Source organism: Colobus angolensis, unplaced genomic scaffold (genome assembly GCF_000951035.1).
Source record: "Colobus angolensis palliatus isolate OR3802 unplaced genomic scaffold, Cang.pa_1.0 Scaffold35, whole genome shotgun sequence".
NCBI lineage: Eukaryota > Metazoa > Chordata > Mammalia > Primates > Cercopithecidae > Colobus > Colobus angolensis.
In genome coordinates, this window is record NW_012116821.1 from 10151955 (window position 1) to 10174551 (window position 22597).

General features: G+C 36.6%; 1 protein-coding gene across 5 annotated transcripts in view; it reads left to right on the forward strand.

Moving 5' to 3' along the window:
• ATG5 (autophagy related 5) overlaps positions 1-22597 on the forward strand; it is a 137321-nt gene that overhangs the window by 31080 nt on the left and 83644 nt on the right. For 4 of the 5 annotated variants that reach the window (XM_011952860.1, XM_011952862.1, XM_011952863.1 and 1 more), the window contains 2 exons: positions 1549-1627; positions 9559-9721. The exons of the other annotated variant lie outside the window; for it this stretch is intronic. In XM_011952860.1, coding sequence (XP_011808250.1) covers positions 1549-1627; positions 9559-9721 — 242 coding nt within the window. The remainder of the gene's footprint in view (positions 1-1548; positions 1628-9558; positions 9722-22597) is intronic. 5 annotated transcript variants of the gene reach the window in all.

Consider the following 22597-nt stretch of genomic DNA (forward strand, 5'->3'; position numbering starts at 1 on the left):
GGTAGAGACAGAGTTTCACCATGTCAGTCTCAGGTACTGAAACTGTCTCCAACTCCTGACTTCAAGTCAACTGATCCACCCGCCTTGGCCTCCCAAAGTGTTGGGATTATAGGCTTGAGTTACTGTACCTGGCCCATCCTAAATTCCTACCAAATAAATACATGATCTCTAGAAACTGATGACTTTCCCATAATTATGTACAAGTAAGCAAGCATAAATTATGTATATACAATTATATATATATGTTTTATATATAAGCAAATGTACTACTCCTTGCAGAATAGGGCTATCCCATAGGCATTGTGGCCAGAGTAGCACAAGCATAAATAATATTAACTGACATTTGAATCTTGGTCAGAGTTACTCATTTTGAGATAAATTTGATGTGATTTCAAATTTTGCAGCTCTTAAATCTAGGAGTAACTCATTAATAGATTACACAGATAGAGACAGGACTGTGTATAACACCAAGTAGTTTTCTTTTTGCCTTGGTTGTGAGTACAGGTTGAGCATCCCACATCCCACAATTTGAAATCCAGAATCTAAGTACATCTACTTGTACAAACATAGGTAAACATAGCACTGACATGACACTCAAAGGAAGTGCTCATTCCAGCATTTCAGATTTTCAGATTTGGGATGCTCAAATGGTAAGAATATGATGCAAATATTCCAAAATTAAAAAAAAAAAAGCTGAAATCTGAAACACTTCTGATCCCAAGCGTTTTGGAAATGGGATACTCAACCCGTATTATTTAATTCTGATTAACCAAGTAAGCTCATTTACTTTAGATTTTTTAAAAGGATGGCTTAAGGTTTGTCCATTGACATCTACAGCGTTTGTATTGGTCATGTTTATTTATTGCTAAGTAATTTACTTCACTGTGAGTAATAGTTATATTAGGAAATGTTCTCTTATTTTGGAACTTATTTTTTTTTATTTTAGAATTAGGTTTCAGAAGAATATTCAGTGACTTGGGAAAATGTTGACATTATATTATGTGAAAAAGGTTATAGTACAGTTTGTAAAGGATAGTCCTAATCTTTATTTAGATACGTATGTATAGGTAAAAGACTGGAAATTTATATGCTATAATGTTAATAGTAACCACAGAATAGGTGATTTGCATGTGTTTTAGGTCCTCATCTTGGTTCTTACAGTTTTTAAAAATTTTAGGTTCTAAAAGTAAAAAAGATACTTAAATAAATTTACAAAAATCAACTGTCTTTTATGAATACTGGGATGACAATTAGATGCAGCAGTACTGTGACATAACAGTTCACACGGCTGATAAAGAATGCCTTTGCCCACAATCCCATTGTGCATATTGAGGTTTCTATGGGAATGAAGTGTTTAGAAGGAAACCACCTGATGCCTGGAAAGTAGATCATACTAGCCCAGGCACGTAAAAAAGAATGTAACCTTCCTGTGATTCATGGTTAAAGCGCCTGACATTTGGTGTTAAGGTATGTGTTGGAAATTTATTTTGGAGTTGTAGTTATAACTTTACATATTTATTTTCTCAAAATATACCGTTTCATTTTTAGGCATTATCCAATTGGTTTACTATTTGATCTTCTTGCATCAAGTTCAGCTCTTCCTTGGAACATCACAGTACATTTTAAGGTATAGTAAATTGCATTTCTCCTTTGTCCCATTTGTGATACATAGTAAACAGACTTCGAGTAGAATTTTCTTTTCAAGTGAAGTTATTTCTTGCTTTTCCCATGACACTCTTTTAGTTGCTAAGCTTCGGTTAGTATTTGTCTATAAGATACTTTTCAATTTTTTCCTAACTCTTGGCAGAAACACTTACACTTTTAATGTATGAACTGATTTTCTTTATTAGTGCTGAATACACTGTTTAAAATTTACAAGTTTTTGGGCCGGGCTTAGTGGCTCACGCCTGTAATCCCAGCACTTTGGGAGGCCGGGAGGCCGAGGTAAGTGGATCATTTGAGCCCAGGAGTTCAAGACCAGCCGGGGCAATGCAGTGAGACCCTGCCTCTGTAAAAAATAAAATTTATGAAAGTTTTGAAAGTTGGTGTTAATTTTTAAAAGTCAGCTAGGAACAAGAGAAATCCTGCATGTAGATGTGGATATGGAAGTACAGAGGGGACAACCTAGTCTAAGGCTATTTTGATTGAATTAAGAGAAGGGTTAGGAGTTGGAATTCCAAAGATTTGATCTACCTCTGTTTTGAGAAATGTTCATTCCTGTAGTTTTTAAGACCAGACTGAATTTAGTGTGACCTAATTTTGTCTCAATAGTTTATGAAGTGCTGGTCCCTCGTTTCCCTTAGCCACCTTGCTTCTGCTCTGTTCCCGACCCCCAATTCACAAACACCATTTGGTTTTTGTGACTGGAAACACTTATGTTAATTGATCATGAACAGTGATTCATTCTCAAATAGCAATGATTCCACCATGTTGGTCTCTTATATTAGTTGATCACGAACAGTGATTCATTCTCAAATAGCAATGATTTCACCATGTCGGTATCAGATACTTGAACTGGTCTCGAACTCCTGACCTCAAGTCAAGTGATCCACTTGATCTCCTATATTTTATTGGAGAGAGGCATGTAGAGTTTGAAAAAGTCATTTAGGTGTCTGAGTTTCTTTCCCGTCAGGAGTGTCCATTCATAGTTACTGCCCAAAGGGTGTTCATTCGTTCTTCGTATGATACTTTCCCTTCCTGTTTTACTGAATTTGAGTTTGTAGGTCATTAGAGCTTATTTCCATGTGCATTTGTAATAGTGTGCTTTGCACAATACCATATTATTAAACACCTTAGTTATCAAAGAACAGTACAGATGGAGCACATAGTGCTGGTATGCATGAATTTCACTCACCAAGGAATGCTTGCATATACAACAGTTTTTAAGTTTAGAGAGGTGTGGAGATAAAAATACTTCAAACATATTAAGGGTAGGGGTGCTATATTGCCTAATGAGTCTTTTCTGTTAATGTTGGAAAATAATTCCAATAATTAGATTTTTTGTGTGTTAAAAATAAACTCTAAAATACTTTGAAATCTAGATTAAAATACATCATAGTTCTATGCTTGTTTATTTATTTATTCACTCATTCATTCATTCAACAAATGTGGAGATCCTTCTGTGTGTCAGTTTCCTGAAACCCTTTCAATGGATTCTTCAGGTCAAATCTGTTTTCATGATATAATAATATCAAGATGTTATTGGCCCTTCCCATTGTGTTAACATTTACACTGATATGCAAAAACAATGGTGTTTAAAACTGTGGGCGCCTTAGCACAAAGTATATGTGTATGTTCTCCCTGGGTGCTTGGCTGAGGCATGGGTTGCACATGCATAGCTGATACTCTGCAAGATCTAGTAGAGAGTGAATGTTGTAGGGTTAAGAGTGGAACAAGATACTGAACGTCTTATGATGCTGGGAAATGTTGGATTCCAGCTCATTCAAAGTGAAGAGACATTTGGCTACATACTGAGCAGTTACCTGAGATGCCAGAAAGGCCATGATTTTGGAGTAAGGATCATACATTAGAGCAGGAGTTGGCAAATGTGGCCCACTGACTGTTTTTGCATGGCCTGTGATGTAAGAATAGTTTTTACATTTTTAAGTGGTTGGAAAAAAATTTTAAAAAATATTTTGTAGCATGTGAAAATTACATGAAATATAGATTTAGTGATGACCATAAATAAAGTTGCATTGAAATGCAGCCATTCATGGAAATTCATATATGTATTGTCTATGGTAGCTTTGCGGCTACGACAGCCTAGTTGAGTATTTGCAGTAGAGACTGTATGACCTGCACAGTGTTAAATATTTACTCTCTAATCCTTTACAGAAAGTTTGCCAGTCTCTATTGCCAGTCTTTAACCCTAGAGTAAGAGTTGCTCTGGACCTGGCTTTTTAGGATTAAGGAGAGCTGCCAGTAAATTAACTGCCAGCCAGAACAAAACTTAGCGTTTTAAAGGAAGACAGTATCATCTAGAATCCTTACAACATATTCACAGTGTCCACCATACAGTCCACAACTACTCGACTTGCAGATAAGCAAGAAAATATGGTCCATATCAAATAAAAAAAAAAAATTACTCTCAATAGAAACTGACCTAAGAGAATCCACATCTTGGTACTACCAGAAAAATGAATCAAAACAACTGTTATACATTCAGTAACTTAAGAGAAAAAAAATCACAAAATTGTAGAACTGTGTAGAAAAATATCTGAAATGAGGAATTTACTGCATGGGCTTAACAGCAAATTAAAGATGGCAGAAGTAAGGTTCTTTGAACTCAAAGGCAGATCCACAGAAGTTACCCAGTTTGGAGAACAGAGAGATGGAAATTGATACAGAGAAAAAACAGAGCCTCTGGGATAATATCGGGCAGTCTGCGTGGAATTGGAGTTCAAGGAGAGGAGAGAAAATGGGTCAGAAGAAATATTTTTAAGAAAGAATGGTTACACTACTCAGTGTCAAAGCTATAATAATCAAGACTGCGTGTGGGGTGCCTACAGAATGGGAGAAAATATTTGCAATCATATACTATCTAATAGTTTAATATACAGAATATGGAAATAACTTGATAATGAAAAGATAGAAACCCAATTAAAAATTAGTCAAAGGATTTGAATAGACATTTCTGTGAAGAAGTTATATAAATGGCCAGTAAACACATGAAAAGATGTTCAGCATAACTAGTTTTTAGGCAAAAGCAAAAAAAAAACAAAAACAAAAAACCACACAATGTGTTACCCCTTCACACCCTCTAGATTGGTTATCATCAAAAAGACGATGTACAAGGCTGGATGTGGTGGCTCATGCCTTTAATCCCAGCACTTTGTGGGGATGAGGCAGCTGTATCACTTGAGCTCAGGATTTCGAGACCAGTGTGATCAACATAAGGAGAACTCATCTCTACTAAAATAATTTTTAAAAAAATAGCCTGGTGTGGTGACATGTGCCTATAGTCCCAACTATTTGGAAGGCTGAGGTGTGAGGATCACTTGAGCCCGGGAGGAGCAGTGAGTCCTGATCGCATGTCTGCAACCCAGCCTGGGTGACAGAGTGCAACTCTGTCTCAAAAAAAAAAAACACAAAAACCGGTAACACATATAGGCTTATTAGACCCTTCATACGTTGCTGATGAGAATGAAAATGGTGTAGCCTTTTTGGAAAGCAGTTTGGTATGTTATCAAATGATATACTTAACCATGTTACCCAGCAATTCTACTCCTAGTAATATTCCCAAGAGAACTGAATATGTAATTCTAATATGCAAAATATGGAAATAACTTGTGTCCACACAAAAACTTATACATGAATGTTCATAATAGGCAAAGTGGAAATAACCCAATGTCCATCAGCTGATGAATAAGCAAAATACTGTATGTATGCTTACAGTAGACTATAATTTGGTCGTTAAAAGGAAGGAATTACTGATAATATGTTAACAACCTTGAAAATATCATGTTAAGCGAAAGAAGGCACAAATGACTGCACATTATATAATTCATTTATATTAACTGAATAAATACCTTTATGCCGATAAATCTGACAGATGGACAAATTCAATGAAAACGCAAGTCGCCAAAACTGACATAAGAAATAACAGAAATGAATAGCTCTTTAATCTGCAAGTAAATTTGATTTGTATTTTTAAAAACCTCACAGAGTAAAACACCTTGCACAGATAGTTTCATTGGAGAAGTCTATAAAATATCTAAGAACTAGTCAGGTGCAGTGGCATGTGCCTGTCGTCTCGGCTACTCAGAACACTGAGGCGGGAGGATCGCTTGAGCCCAGGAGTTCTGGGCTGTAGTGTGCTATGCCAGTTGGATTTCTGTACTAAGTTTGGCATCAATATGGTGACCTCCTGGGAGTAAGAGACCATCAGGTTACCTAAGGAAGGGTAAACCGGCTCAGGTCAGAAATGGAGCAGGTCAGAACTCCCCTGCTGATCAGTAGTGGGATTGTGCCTGTGAATAGCCCCCGCACTCCAGCCTAGGCAACATAGTGAGACTGTGTCTCTAAAAATAAAAATAAAATGAAATAAAATATTTAAGAAATAATATCACAAACTTTCTTACTCTTTACAAACTTTTTCCAGAAATGAGACACCAACTTGTGTTAGAGGCCAGAATAACCCTGATACTGAAACCTGTTAAAGACATTAAAAGAAAATTATGAGCCAGTGTATTTCATGATCATGGATACAAGAGCCTTCAACAAAGTACCATCAAATTGAATCTTGCAATAATTAAAAAAGACAGTACACACCATGATTGAGTTGAGTTTATCCTAGGAGTACAAAATTGATTCAACATTCAAATCTTAATGCATGTAGGCCAGGTGCAGTGGCTCCCGCCTGTAATCCCAGTACTTTGGGAGGCTGAGCCAGGAGGATTACTTGAACCCAGAAGTTCAAGACCAGCCTGGGCAACATAAGGAGGCCTCATCTCTACAAAAAAATTTTAAAATTAGCTGAGCGTGGTGGTGTACACCTGTGGTTCCAGCTACTCAGGAGACTGAATTGGGAGGATCGCTTGGGCCCCAGAGGTTGAGGCTGCAGTGAGCTGTGATTGTGCCACTGTGCTCCAGCCTGGGTGACACAGTGAGACCCTCTCAAAATAAAACATCTCAATCAATGTAAATCACAGAATAAAATAGAAAAATCAATAGATACAGACAAAGTCATTCATTGACAGAATTTAATACCCATTTGTCATCAAAACTTATAGCAAGCTTAGGAATAGAAGGGAATTTACTTGATTTGACAAAGGGTAGATATGAAAAGTATGAAAAGGCTACAGTTAAAGTCATGCTACATGATGGTTTATTGAATGTTTTACTCTAAGATGAGGAAAAAGGCAAGGATGTCTGCTCAGTGTAGGCACTTCTATAATGCATCGTATGTGTTCTTAACTTTGCTATTAAAAATTGTGCAATGAAAACCACTGGACTTATGGGGGAAAGGGTTGCTTCTGGGGAGAAGGGTTAGGGGCACAACATCCGCAAACTTACACTGACAAAAAAACAGGAACCTAGTAAAAACCATATCACAGTTTTAACAGGTAAAATGTATGAGAAATGCATACATACTACAATAAATATGGCATTTCATGTTGCAAAGACTGGAAGTTTGCTTGCAGAAATGGACATGGAAGACTTGCGCCATGACAGGTGAAGTGAAAGGAGGATTTTCTGATATCGAACAAGAAATTGTAGCACCTGATGTAGATGAATACAACTCATTACATGAATTGTAGTAGCTGGTGCATTTTGGAGGTGTGCACATGTGTGCATTGTATGTGTTCCTAGCTGATTCGTTTAGCTGGGTGAAATTTTCTGTTCACCTAGCATTTCTTGTGAACAATATTTACATATGCAACCATAAAATTCACATTATACTCAATTTCTTGCCTAGTAGTTGCTTTTAAACAAATGCAAAAATCTTAGTTCACAGAACGTATATGAATTTACCAACAAACACATGAAAAGGCACTCAACATCTTTAGTCATCATGGAAATGTAAATTAAAGCCGCAAAGAGACATTACATTACACTCACTAGAATGACTAAAATGAAAAAGATTGACAGTAGCAAGTTTGAGGACATGGAGTAACCAGAACTCATACATTGCTAGTGGGAGTGTAACATCATACATGATGTTGAAAAGTAGTGTGGCAGTTTTTAAGTAAAGTTAAAACATACACTTACTCTGTGACCCAGCATTTCTTTTTCCAGCTGTATACCCAAGAAAGATGAAGACATGTGTCTATAAAAGACTTGTGTGTTAATGTTCATAGCAGCTTTTTAAATAATAGCCAGTATCTGGAAACAATCCCAGTGTCTATTAACAAGTTTACAAGTTTTTAGATAAACAGATTGTGGTGTATTCATTAAATGGCATGCTACTCAGCAACAAAAAGGAATTAATTACTGATATGTGCAGTAACAGGAATGAATCTCAAAAATATTATGCTAAGTGAAAGATACTAAGTTACACAATACTGCAGTTCTGTTTATATGAGATTTTATTACAGGCAAAACTAATCTAGTGTTATATGTCATTATCAGTGATTTCTTGGGAAGGGAATGAGGGAACTGACTGCAAAGGGCACAGAGGAAGTTTTGTGGGTGATGGTAATGCTCTGTACTTGGGCTAACAGTTACTCATTGTCAAAACTCATTTAATTGTACTCTTGATTTCTGCATTTGACTGTATGTGAATCATAAATTTGACTTATTAAACAAGTTTATTGAGAAAGATGAAGAATGGTATCTTTAATCACTTTCTGATTCCTGCTTTCCATCAGTGTTTCATAGTCACTCAGGAGCTTCTTTCTTTATCTTTTCATTTCATTCTTTTTATGAAAGCTCCATGACAGGGATAATTGAATGTTGCTTATGAATACAGTAACCTGAGTAGGCTATATGCTATTTTTTTTTTGCCATTTTTACTTCTGTTTAAATGTATTAAAGGACATATAGGATAATAACTTTGTAAAATCATGAGTGAATATAATGATTATCTTAAATATTTAAGTCTTTGGAGGAAGTAATATTGTACAATGGTTAAAAGATAGGACTTGAGTCAAATTAGCCTTAAATCCTAGCTCCATGACTAGCAAGCTGAATGACACTTGCGACTTTAGACATTCCCTAACTTTAATTTTTTTATCTGTAAAATAGCAATGATAATAATGTATACCTCAAGTGTTGTGAGGATTAAATAAGATAATCCATATAAAAAGTTTTAATACAGTGTCACAGTAAGTGTTCAGTAACTGTTAGCTGTTATTATCTTTTTTCAGTGAAAAGTGCATCAGTCGTTTCATTTACATAACTCCGTGTATGTCCAATGATCATTGCTTTAGCTGCCTAAAAGAATCAGTGAAGTTACAGAATGTAAATTTAGCTATTTGACTTTAAAATCTAGTTTTTAACAGCTTTATTGAGGTCTGATTGACTTATAGTGAGCTTTACCTATTCAAAGTGAATAAGTTTATGCCACAATTTATATGTTCATTTACCTGTTGATATTTAGATTTGTTTTCTCTTTGGGGCTGTTACAAATAAAACTATTGTGAACATTCATGTAGCAAGTCCTTATATGGACATACTACTTTCATTTCTCTTAGGTAAATGCCTAGTTGTGGAATGACTGGGTCAGATGGTAGATGTCTGTTTACTATCCTTAAGAAACCACCAGACTTTTCCAAAGTGGTTATACTATTTTATATTTCTGTTAGTACTGTGTGAGGGCTCCATTTCACATCTTTGCCAATACTTGGTATGGTCAGTTGAAAAGCTATTTTTCAGATTATTACCCTTTGATGCCTTTTTTCAGTTGTTATAAAACACGTAAGAATTATTTGGGAAAAGTACAAAATGGGCCAAATAGCTAAAGATTTTTAAGTTAAATTTAAAAGTATTTTGGGTTATTTCATTGCTAAGAGATAGTTTACTAGAAATATTGATAAACTGGGGGATATAGTTCTCTTTTAAGAGGTTAATTTTGTAATGTGTGTACCTGTTTTATGTGTGTATTTTTTCCTTTGATAGAGTTTTCCAGAAAAAGACCTTCTGCACTGTCCATCTAAGGATGCAATTGAAGCTCATTTTATGTCATGTATGAAAGAAGCTGATGCTTTAAAACATAAAAGTCAAGTAATCAATGAAATGCAGAAAAAAGATCACAAGCAACTCTGGATGGGATTACAAAATGGTAAGTATAATAGTGTTTAATTTTAGAATACCACTTTATAAAATATGATACAGCCATAACCCTGTGAGTAATTGATACATTTTAGAATTGGTGGTACAAGTTTAAATTGTAGCCTCTGTGCCCAGATTTGCGCAGAGGCTACTTTTAGTCATCCCTTACATTCTAGTCTTTTGGTGTCCCTCTGTTCATGGATTCTCTAGCATTAGACTGACTGATTGCTTAGCCCCTAACATATGGCAAATGTCATATAAACTTGGGTTTAGCTTCTGAAAGAAATGCCATTACTCTAGGGATGTGGTCTTTGATTCCTCAGGCGTGACCCTTCTGTGGTCACAATGGAAAATTCTGGATGCGTACAAAGATACCTCCACATGTGTGGGGATTGAACTCCAACATCTGCTTTCTCAGGACAGTAGACTTGTTTTGTGCTTCAATTCCCTTTCTCCTTGCTGTGGTTTAGAAAATACTCCCAAGGAAAAAGCTAAGTGGAATGTGGTGGTCATCTCTGTATCCCTCATGTTTTGGAGAATTTAAATAACTCTGTGATCTTGCCTGCATTGATCACTCTCTAGTGTTTTCAAACAGTTGTTTTATGTACAGATAGTCCTTCCTTTACATGGTTCCAGAATGCATGAATTTCAGTTACCATGGTTTAGTTAAGTAACACTAGGTCCTCAACTGTATGGTTCAAATTTCACTTACTGTGGTATATTGACTGCAGGTAATTACATAAAATGCAAACTTTGTTGCTAGTTTAGTCCAGGAATCATTACATAACAACAGATGAGCTTATGATCAGTGATAAATTATGTCACTTCTTTCCATGTCTGTCAGTGATTGGCCTCTCTGTGTCTATTATTCATTTCACCCACAGATAGCAAAGCACATAGTTGTGTTGCCTCCTTGTCTCCAGCAATAAGCCCATGTAACATTTTATAAAAATCGATAATTGAAAAAGGGAATTGACCAAGAGAGATGTAAATCCAACAAAGAAACAAACTGATAATGTTGGGAATGAAATTTGAATAGAAAGAAAGGTTATGGAAACAATAACTGACTTTGGAAATGTTGACATGGCTGCCCTTCAAGAGACTAGATTATGCAGCCAGGGGAACTTATTGAGGAACTTATATGCAGTAAAGGTGAGCTTACTGGCATGAATAAGGAAAGTAGTTGTGATAGAAGGATGAAGATGTCCCAAAGGAAGTGATGCTATAAAAAACTTCTTCTTAAAAGAACTCTCAGATATTTTATGACATTGAAATACAAATAATAAAATGTTAGAAGTTGATTAAAATGTAGAAAAAATGACTTCAGTTCACCAAGACATGGGAAGGATGCTTGCCCATAAGTTATATGTTGAAAAAGCAAGCACTCTTCAAACTATAAGTTCTTAAGTTTTTACAAAGAAATAAAATACTTTTGGCTGGGTGTGGTGGCTCATGCCTGTAATCCCAGCATTCTTTAGGAGGCCCAACTGGGAGGATCATTTGAGGCTAGGAGTTGGAGACCAGCCTGGGCAACATAGCAAGACCTCATCACTATAAAAAAATTTTAAAATTAGCCAGGGCATGCTGGCATGTGCCCGCAGTCCTAGGCAGGCTGAGGCAGGAGGATTGCTTGAGCCCAAGGAGTTCAAGGTTACAGTGAGCCATGATCGTGCCACCACACTCCACCCTGAGTGACAGAGTGAGACTCTGTCTCCAAAAAAAAATAAAATAAAATTTAAAAATAAAACAGTTCTCAATGTTTCTAATGTGTTAAATTATAATGTACTAAATAAATATTAGGATTTCTTTTAACTTTTTATTTTTCAGTATACATTTATTGTGGTGTTTTGTTTTGTTTTGTTTTGTTGAGACTAAGTTTCACTCTGTTACCCAGGCTGGAGTACAGTGGCGCAATTGCAGCTCACTGCATCCTCTGCCTCCCAGGTTCAAGCAATTTTCTTGTCTCAGCCTTCTGAGTAGCTAGGATTACAAACGTGTACCAACATGCACAGCTGGTTTTGTATTTTTAGTAGAAACAGGGTTTTGCCATGTTGGCCAGGCTGGTCTCGAATTCCGGGCCTCAAGTGATCTGCCCGCTTTGGCCTCCCTGAGTGCGAGTGCTGGGATTATAGGCATGAGCTACTGTGCTCAGCCTCTAGTGTATATTTATAATCAACAGTAAGAGTTTTCAATGTTTTGACAAAATTTTTTAAAGATTGTGGAACAATCGTAATTGTCCTCATTAGTTACGAAGATCACTTTGCTTAGTTTCAACTTGCATGATTACTTCTCCAGTCCCATCCTACCATGCAGAGTGAGGGCATGTCCTGTAATTCCTCTATCTTCAACAGTGTTTTTGGCCAGGGAGTTAGTCCAGTAGATGTTCTTTCATGACGATGACTAGAATAAAACAGAAGAAAACCTTCACCTGCCATAATTTTTTAAAAATGTGATCTAGTTTTAACTTTTGGACTATGCTATTACCACATCAAATGGGTGTTTGTCGGTATTTAGTATTCATTAAACTTTCATTATACAAAATTTAGGGCATTTCTGTGGTATCAAGAGCAAGTAAGGCATGTATTTTATGACAGTGTATACTGTAAATTACATTTTTTCATTTCTCTTTCTTTGTTTTAAATTTTTTAGATTTGACCTAGGTTACATGGAGTCACTCCTTAGTTTCGTATTTATACATCTGGCATTTCTCAACTAGATTATAAGCTTTGCAAAGTTAGGCACTAGGCCTCTTACCACATTTTTATTACTGAGTTCACAAACTCTTATTAAATGATTAAAATAATTTATACCTCCATAAGAAGGTGTACTGCCTTGTTTCTTGCTGGTGATTTGAAGATTAAATGGTATTTTAGGAGACTTGTAAATAAGAAGATAGCCTAAATAGAAGAAGATGAGGATCATATAAAGAAAGAAGGATTTGAATTAGCTTCACAATTGAAGTTAATAATTTAATTAGACAGTTAAGTGGATGTTCTTAAAGTCTATTGTGAATGGCTGAGTCTGCTAAAAAGAACTCGGGGGTTCAGCAGAGGATTCTAAAAATGATTTGAATGTTTTATTTGCGGCATTGGAAGATTGGGTATGGAGGATAATGATTAAGCGTTAGAAGAACAAAGGCCTGGTTTTTAGTCTCAGGTCTTAGTAGTCCTTAGATCAAGTCAACTCCTTTGAGCTTCAGTTTCTTAATCTGTAAAACAAGAGTATATCTGTTAGATTTGCTTCATTGATATCTATAGAGGCCTTATGGAACACCAGTACAGTTTATGTGAAAGTATTTGAAAGGGAGTAAAGCGGTCTTGATGAAAAAAGAGTTAGTGAGAAGTCACTTTTAGATTCCAGGACAGGGTTGGCAAATATGGTCATGGGCCAGCCACCTGTTTTTGTAAATAAAGATTTACTGGAACCCATCCACACTCATTCACTTATGTATTGTCGGTGGCTACTTTCGGTAGCAGAGTTAAATAATTATGAGAACATACTTATTATCTGGCCTTTTAAGAAAATGCTTGTCAGCCCATAAAAGGTTGGTTGACCAAGCTACAGCTCATGTTTATCTTTCACCTGAAGTCTGACTCAAAATGTTACACATTCAGAACTGAGTGTAACATAATGTAGCTGACTTACTCTAATAACTGCATTTATTACAATTTTTTTAGGCATAAAATTACTTTTTTTCTATTTCTGCCTGGGCTCATATTGTTTCTTGAGTACGTGACTGTTGTAAAGTTTCCTTTATTAAATTTTATTAAATTAATTTTAAAGCTACGTTTGATTAAATCCAACTTAAAATGATGTTTGGTTAAAATATACTTTATTCCATTTTGTTTTTTGTTATAAATTATTTTTGTAGCTATTATGTTTGGTTTTATTTGTGATGGTTATGATTAAGCTTACACTGCTGTAATTGAGCTAACATGCCTCTCCTAAGACTTTGAGTAGTCTTGTGAGAGATCTCCACAGCAAAGTCTAATGAGAGGTATGCTGTGGATACTGGAGTCTTTAGTACTGTATTTTCTGTTTATTCAGAATGAGAATATTCATTTTGGAAATCTTTAGCTCAGTAAATGTTGCTTGTAGAAAATATATTTTGGAGTAAAATGCTGAATGTTAATTAACATAAATGGGTAAATGGTAGATATTTTCTATTCTGTTTCTTTTATCAGGAATACTTTTTCCCCCTTTCACTGCTAATCATGTTTTAATGCTCATCTCAGTTGTCACTTTCTATAAGAAGCTTTCCTTTTATTGTTTTAGTCAACAGACATTTATTGAGCACCTAATGTGTATCTGACATTATGCTAGCAGCTAGTGATCATCCAGCACTGATGGGACAAACATGGCTTCTGGCTTCACAGAGCTTTATAGAGAAGTGGAGGCAGAGCTGTTAATGCTTTCAGCTGTCATGACTTTTTGTCCATTTATGCAATTTTTTCTCTTGTATTTTGTCACACTCTGGTATAGTTATATGGTTTATGTATTTTGCTGGCATATCAATTAGCCTAGTTGGGGTATGTCTTACATTTTTGTATCCCCAGCACCTACTGTGTGGTCTTTGGCAAGTGTAGAGAAACTAAATATTAACTGCATGATTTCTTTATTTTATTCCTTTCTAATACTAACAGAAAATAATATTAACAATTTTTCATGAATAGTTTCCTATTAAACTAAAGGAAGTGTCTTGTTTGAATTTATTTATGGAATTGGATTTTATGTAGAGTTTTTTCCTCCAAAAGAAGTTTTTATTAATTTGTGAAGTTAGAGATATTAAACCTTTCTGTTAGTGCAGTTGTTAATTTCTCAATATTGTGACATAACAGATGGCACATTTATTTCATTTAGAACTGCACCTGTAGATTATAACAGCTAAACAACAATTTAAACAATTTTTGAATACTTTCAAATGCTAATTTTAATTTCTCAGAACTCTGTGAAAGAGAAATAAGAAAAGCTTATGAAACCAAGAAAACTCATTTAGGACATACTGTGCCTTTCAGTGTTTTTTTATGAGTTTTCATTTTATGTATAAAAATGTTTAACCTCTCTGTGAAATAAGGTTAACAGCCACAAGAAAGAAAAGAAAGTAGCATTTTTATTTATGAGCAGTTGTTACTACAAGTGCATGCTATTATCTATTTAATATCAAGTTGTTTTTCTTATAAGCCAGTGATTTGAGGAAATCTATAAAAAATATTTTTGCCGTAACTTAGTTTCTTGCTTTTCGGAGTATACAATCTAAAAAAGGTGGGGAGGGTTGGCATTAGATACATTCTGTAAAATTGCAAATAAAGGCAAGGTTTAACTGCTAATATGTTAAAAGTGTACACTGTTTCTAAAATTTGGTTAGGCTTTTTCAACTAATTAATATTTTAGACACATTAATTATTTGATAGTGTGCCATTTTAACTTAAAACTGGTTTCTTTTTTTTTTTTTTTGAGACGGAGTCTTGCTCTGTCGCCCCGGGGCTGGAGTGCAGTGGCCGGATCTCAGCTCACTGCAAGCTCCGCCTCCCGGGTTCACGCCATTCTCCTGCCTCAGCCTCCCGAGTAGCTGGGACTACAGGCGCCCGCCACCTCGCCCGGCTAGTTTTTCGTATTTTTTAGTAGAGACGGGGTTTCACCGTGTTAGCTAGGATGGTCTCGATCTCCTGACCTCGTGATCCGCCCGTCTCGGCCTCCCAAAGTGCTGGGATTACAGGCTTGAGCCACCGCGCCCGGCCAACTTAAAACTGGTTTCTAAGAGGAGATGGTGATTAGCTAATAGTAATTTTATAGCAAGTCACAACATTTGGAAAATACTTTTGTTTGGTAGGTAACATAAAAGTTAAATCCGGCGGTTCCAGCTCTTTGGAGGTTTGTGTGATAGAGACAGGTGGGTTGTCATTGCATTGCCTTGTTTTTACTACTTCTGCTTATAGTAGAGTAAGTATCGGACTGAAAATCTGTTGTTCTGAGATGGAACACCAGACCTGATCTATTTACTTATTGCTGTGTCTCTTATCAGTTGTATGATCATGGCAGGACACTTTTCTCTCTAAGCTGGACTTTTCTTTTCTACCCCTTCTCCAACTCCCTTCCCTCCCCCTAGGCAATGTCTGTAAAGCTGGAGTTTTATTACAAATACGAAGGTGGTAATACCTCGTAAGACTCGGATTCAAGGATTTTAAAGCAACAATCACATGCATTTTAATTCTAATGATAGATGTTTTCAGTTCATTTCAAAAGAACTTCTGGATGAATAATTTTTATTGTTCTCCCATCCCCCTCCTTCTCAGACTTCTCTTTAAGCAGGACTTACTAGATAGAAGGAAATAGATAACTTTCTAGAAGTAACTGTGGTAACAGAAAGACTGCTAAAACAGAAACAAGAGTTTTTAGACTTAATGCAGCTACTGCCTGTCTGTGTATCTATGTTGAGTCTTTAATTTCTATGATTTTTGTTACAGTGTCAGATTCTGTTCTAGCTGTAGGTGGTATAAAAGTAGATTCCTAAGTAGAACTGTAGGAGGCATAACTACTCTTCCTTGAATCTTTTTTCTCATTGAAAGATTGATATTAGATACGCTTCCTTTTTTAAAATCTTTAGCAAAATTCAGATTTTTATCAGTTTTTGGGACACTGAGATTACATTGTGTAAATAAGAGCAAAGAAAATAGTAGAATGAATCTCTATCAGTCACTCAGCCTCATCTGTTACCAGTATATGGCCAGTCTTGTTTCATCTATTATTTTTCATTCCTTGTCTATGTGAGTTTTTGGAAATTTTTGCTCTTTCTTCCATTGCCACAAATATTTCTCACAAATGTTATGGTCTTGTGTTTAATCAAGTCTTGGCAGCAACATTCATTGTCTTTGATCTTCATGGCTGCAAATTCAATCTTCATTATGAGAGAATCATGCCCGGACGGTAGTAGTGTGGATTAGCTAGCCAATATAAGAACCTACTATGTGCCAGCCTCTGTGCTAAGCACAGGGGACAGTGGGTAAATGTGACAGGCACGATTCCTTCCCTCTGAATGTATAGGGTAGCAGAGGAGCCAGGCACTAAACAGATCGCTTTTATGTAATTGTTACATTTATAACTGGAGTTGTACAGGAAGGAGGAAGGGCTATAGAGAGTGGTGTGGTGGTGGTGAAAGGTGTTTCAGGCTGAAGGAATGATCTGGGCTAGGCTCATAAGCAAAGAGCCTACTAAGTTCTGAGAGCTGACTAGAACGTGATGATCAAGATTGAGAGTGGTAAGGTGGAAGTCAGGCAGAGACCCTGCCTATTCAGGGCTTTATGGGCTATTTTAACAGTATTGAACTTAATCCCTGGCAGGAGGAACAGAGAGTGGGATGGTAGGAGACCAGTGAAACATTTTAAGCAGACCTATAACAGAATCAGATTCCCCTTTTTAAGACATCCCTTTTACTGCAGTATGGTTAATGAATTAGAAAGAAGCAAATGGGGCTGGGCGCGGTGGCTCAAGCCTGTAATCCCAGCACTTTGGGAGGCCGAGACGGGCGGATCACGAGGTCAGGAGATCGAGACCATCCTGGCTAACACGGTGAAACCCTGTCTCTACTAAAAATACAAAAAACTAGCCAGGCGAGGTGGCGGGCGCCTGTAGTCCCAGTTACTCCTGAGGCAGGAGAATGGCATAAACCCCGGAGGCGGAGCTTGCAGTGAGCTGAGATCTGGCCATTGCACTCCAGCCTGGGTGACAGAGCCAGACTCCGTCTCAAAAAAAAAAAAAAAAAAAAAGAAAGAAGCAAATGGGAATTGAAAAGGACCAAGTGGGAGTCTATACCAGTGGTCAAATCAGAGATGGTGATATGTGTTATGTGTCCTATGATGATGAGTGCCATGAGGGAAAAAGCAAAGGAAGATGAGAAAGGACTTTGTTGGGAAAGGGCATTGTTATTTTAAATACGAGGGTCAGGGAAGTCCTCACTGATTGGATGACATTAAATGAAGACCTGAAGCAGTTTAGGAGATCTTGCATGTTTATCTGGGATTAAAAACTTCCTAGGCAGTGTGAAGAGCAAGAGCAAAGACACTGAAGTGGGAATATTCTAGGCACTTCCAGATAACTAATCCTGTGCATAGCTTTTAAAGGTGTAGATAAACACAGGTTTATCTTCAAGGATACCCTTCTCTATTGCCCACTTTTTTTTTTTTTTTTTTAAAGCATTCTGTATAGCAAAAATGGCACTTGTCCATATCTGGTTCTTTTCATAAGCCTTGTGGGACACAAAGCATTTTTTTGGCCGTTGGTTTTATGCTGTTTGCAGTTAGCAATTATCATGTCTTGAATAAACCTCATTGGCTATGATACTGCCACTACACAAAGCTTCATTTATACTGTTTTGAAAGCAGTAAAGTGCTGAGAATATTGACCAATTAGAATTGGACCTGTTTACATTAAGGTGATTAGGGAAGACCTCTGATTATTTTTTCACAGTCTGGTGGCTACAGAGTCCAAGACGAAGATGCCTGCAATTTCATTGTGAGATGAGGGCCTACTTCCTGATTCATAGCTATCTTCTTTTTATGTCCTCACAGAGTTAAAACAGAGCAAGAGCTTTCTCTGGGGTCTGTTTTCTAAAGACAGTAATTCCATTTATGAGGACTCCACCCTTATGACCTAATCAGCTCCCAAAGGCCTCACCACCTTATCGATCATGTTGGAGGTTAGGGTTTCAACATGAATTATAGGGGGATGTAAACATTCAGTCCACAATGGGTATGTTTTGAGAAGTTAAAAGAAGATAAACGTGTCTTAGGTGTAGTGACTGAGGAGGAAGTGTGGCCCGAGATGAGTTTGAAGAGATGAGAAAGAACCAAATTATCTAAGGCCTGTAGGCCAAGGAAAACAATTTGGATTTTAAGCCATTGGAAGACTTTTAAGCAGGGGAGTGATGAGATATAGAATATGATATAAGAGCTGTTCAATGTAGAATGGAATAGGAGTCAAGAATGAAAGTGGCTCTAGTAAAATAATGCATTGTATTACAATATTATTTATCTTGAAAAAAAGAATATGGTGATATTTAGGGTGATGGTGGGAGATACGGAGAAAAGTCAGTAAATTTGGGGTTTTAGAGGTAGATTGGCAGAGCCTGTTGTTAGGCTGGATGTAGAGGATGGGTTAAAAACAAGGAAAGAATTATTCCTGGGTTATGATTTGGGCAGCTGCATGGAGAGTGGTGCTTTATACTGAGATATGAAATATTAGATAGAGAATGAGATGGGAAGTAAAGCCTATTTGAGAGGCCATCTTGGAGGCCAGAAGTTTGAGATGTCTAATGAGGCATTCATGTAGAGATACACTGAATTAGATTTTGCTAAAATTAAATATTGTGAGTGTGGGACAGCAGATGGAGAATGCAGAATAGAATAGAATCTAATGCCGCAGCTTCTAGTTTCATACTGTGTTTACTTTCCCAATTAGTATGGGAATTTTAGCTTCAAGAATATGGCAGTGAATGTGTCACAGTGATACAAAGCAATGAAATATGGAGCCACCTCATTTATGTTTGCTTTTTTTGTACATACAGCTGAGCTAATTAGGTCATTTTTGTTATTATAATTATTTGCCTGTAGTACGTTTTGCAGGAAGGTGAATTATTCCAACCTGAAACTCTGTGTGTGGCATTTAAGAATCTACAACTTCATGAGAAAGTTGCTTAAAGCAAATTTGTAACTTCTTTGAGCATTCAATTAAGTTTTACTACAGAACAAACAAGCATTTTACTATATATTATGTGTTTTAAATCAATCTATTGGTGTTCTTTCTGTAATTAAAAATAATGGTGAGATTTTTAGAGTTCATGCATTTGCATTTTAATATAAAGCAGTAAAAAATTTGCTAAGCTTCTGGAGAAAGATTGCTCCTGAAATTACATGATTTAAATGAATAAATTAATTTTGTAATAATGTGGATTATAGCCTCCTACAGTGCTTTGGGTAGACTTGGCAGTGAGTATCATGGATAATAAAACTTGGTGAAACATTTAGGCAATTATTTCGCAGTGCACTACAGATTATACTAACATTGTTGGAGAGAGTGAGTCCCTTAATAACAGTGGATTGTCATGATAAAGAATACATTTTTGCCTATGAGATTCAGTTGATAAATGTATAAATCTGTATGGCTAGGTCGATACTTCAGTTTATACTCTGATTAGTAATCAAGTATTTTTAGTGACACTTTATAAGAATACAAAGGCTTAATTTTATGTACTTTTAAAATAAAATTTCAAATCATCTAGAGTAAAATGACCATCGTATCTTTTATATTTGGTCTGCTTTAATGAATTTTTAAAAATATGTTCCTTCTAACATTCTGTCTTTTTTAAATATATAAGTAAAGTTTGGGAAGGTACAAAACATTTTTTCCTTATGAATGTTGATACACCGTGTAGAGGAAATTCAGACAGACGTCTCTCTGATCCATGATTCTCATTCTTGGAGTCATGACCTATGATTACTATTTGAATTTACAGCATGATTCCTCTTTTCTCTTAAAAAACTTATACCATATACACCCACATATGTACATACATACTAGTATTTATAGACAAACTTATTTTTCAAGTGATTTTTTTGTTGTTGTTTTGAAGCTGCTTTTTTTTTTTTTTTTTTTTTTTGGGATGGAGTCTCGCTCTGTTGCCAGGCTAGAGTGCAGTGGCACGATCTCATTTCACTGCTACCTCCACCTCTCAGGTTCAAGCAGTTCTTCTGCCTCAGCCTTCTGAGTAGCTAGGTCTACAGGTGCGTGCCACCACGGCTGGCTAATTTTTATATTTTTACTAGAGATGGGGTTTCACCATCTTGGCCAGGATGGTCTTGATCTCCTTACCTCATGATCCCCCATCTCAGCCTCCCAAAGTGCTGGGATTGCAGCGTGAACCACCATGCCTGTCCCCGCCACCCGTTTTTTATTTTTTAAGAGAAGTGTCATCATGTTGCCCAGGCTGGTCTCAAACTCCTGGAGTCAAGTGATCCTTCCATCTCGGCCTCCCAAAGTGCTGAGATAATAGGCATGAGCCACTGCACCAGGCCTGTTTTGAAACCTTGTAAGAACTTTATGATTCTCTTTAAGAGAATAGAAAACTTTTATTTTATTTTACTTTAAGTTCTGGGATACATGTGCAGAAGGTGCAGGTTTGTTACATAGGTATACATGTGCCATGGTGGTTTGCTGCACCTAGCAACCTGTCATCCATGTTTTAAGCCTCGCACACTTTAGGTATTTGTCCTAATGTTCTTCCTCTGCTTGTCCCTGACCCACCTACAGGCCCTAGTGTGTGATGTTCCCCTCCCTGTGTCCCATGTGTTCTTATTGTTCACACTCAGCTCCCACTAATGAGTGAGAACATGTGGTATTTGGTTTTCTGTTCCTGTGTTAGTTTGCTGAGGATAATGGCTTCTAGCTTCATTCATGTCTCTTCAAAGGACGTAGAATCATTCTTTTTTTATGGCTGCATAGTATTCCATGGTATATATGTGCCACATTTTCTTTATCCAGTCTAACATTGATGGGCATTTGGGTTGGTTCCAAGTCTTTGCTATTGTAAATAGTGCTGCAGTAAACATACGTTTGCATGTGTCTTTATAGTAGAATGATTTATAATCCTTTGGGTATATATTCAGTAATGGGATTGCTGGGTCAAATGGTATTTCTGGCTCTAGATTCTTGAGGAATTGCCACACTGTCTTCCACAATGGTTGAACTAATTTACACTCACACCAACAGTGTAAAAGTGTTCCTAATTCTCCACAATCTTGCCAGCATCTGTTGTTTCCTGACTTTTTAATAATCGCCATTCTAACGGTGTAAGATAGTATCTCATTATGGTTTTGATTTGCATTTCTCTAATGATCAGTGATGATGAGCTTTTTTTCATATGTCTGTTTGCCACATAAATGTCTTCTTTTGAGAAATGTCTGCTCATATCCTTCACCCACTTTTTGATGGGGTTGTTTTTTTTCTTGTAAATTTGTTTAAGTTCCTTGTAGATTCTAGATATTAGACCTTTGATGGGTAGATTGCAAAAATTTTCTCCCATTCTGTAGGCTGCCTGTTCACTCTGATGATAGTTTCTTTTGCTGTGCAGAAGCTCTTTAGTTTGATTAGATCCTATTTGTCAATTTTGGCTTTTGTTGCTATTGCTTTTGGTGTTTTAGTCATGAAGTCTTTTCTCATGCCTATGTCCTGAATGGTGTTACCTAGGTTTTCTTCTAGGGTTTTTATGGTTTTGGATTTGACATTTAAGTCTTTAGCCCATCTTGAGTTAATTTTTGTATAAGGTGTAAGGAATAGGTCCAGTTCCTGTTGTCTGCATCTGGCTAGCCAGTTTTCCCAGAACCATTAATTAAATACGAAATCCTTTCCCCATTGCTTGTTTTTGTCTGGTTTGTCAAAGATCAGATGGTTGTAAATGTGTGGTGTTATTTCTGAGGTCTCTCTTCTGTTCCATTGGTCTATATATCTGTTTTGGTACCAGTACCATACTGTTTTGGTTACTGTAGCCTTTTAGTGTAGCTTGAAGTCAGGTAGTGTGATGCCTCCAGCTTCGTTCTTTTTGCTTAGGATTGTCTTGGCTATATGGGCTCTTTTTTCATTCCATATGAAATTTGAAGTAGTTTTTTTGTAATTCTGTGGAGAAAGTCAGTGGTAGCTTGATAGGAATAGTGTTGAATCTATAAATTACTTTGGGCAGTATGGCCATTTTCATGATACTGATTCTTCCTATCCATGAGCATGGAATGTTTTTCCATTTGTTTGTGTTCTCTCTTATTTCATTGAGCAGTGGTTTATGGTTCTCCTTGAAGAGGTCCTTCACGTCCCTTGTAAGTTGGATTCCTAGGTATTTCATTGT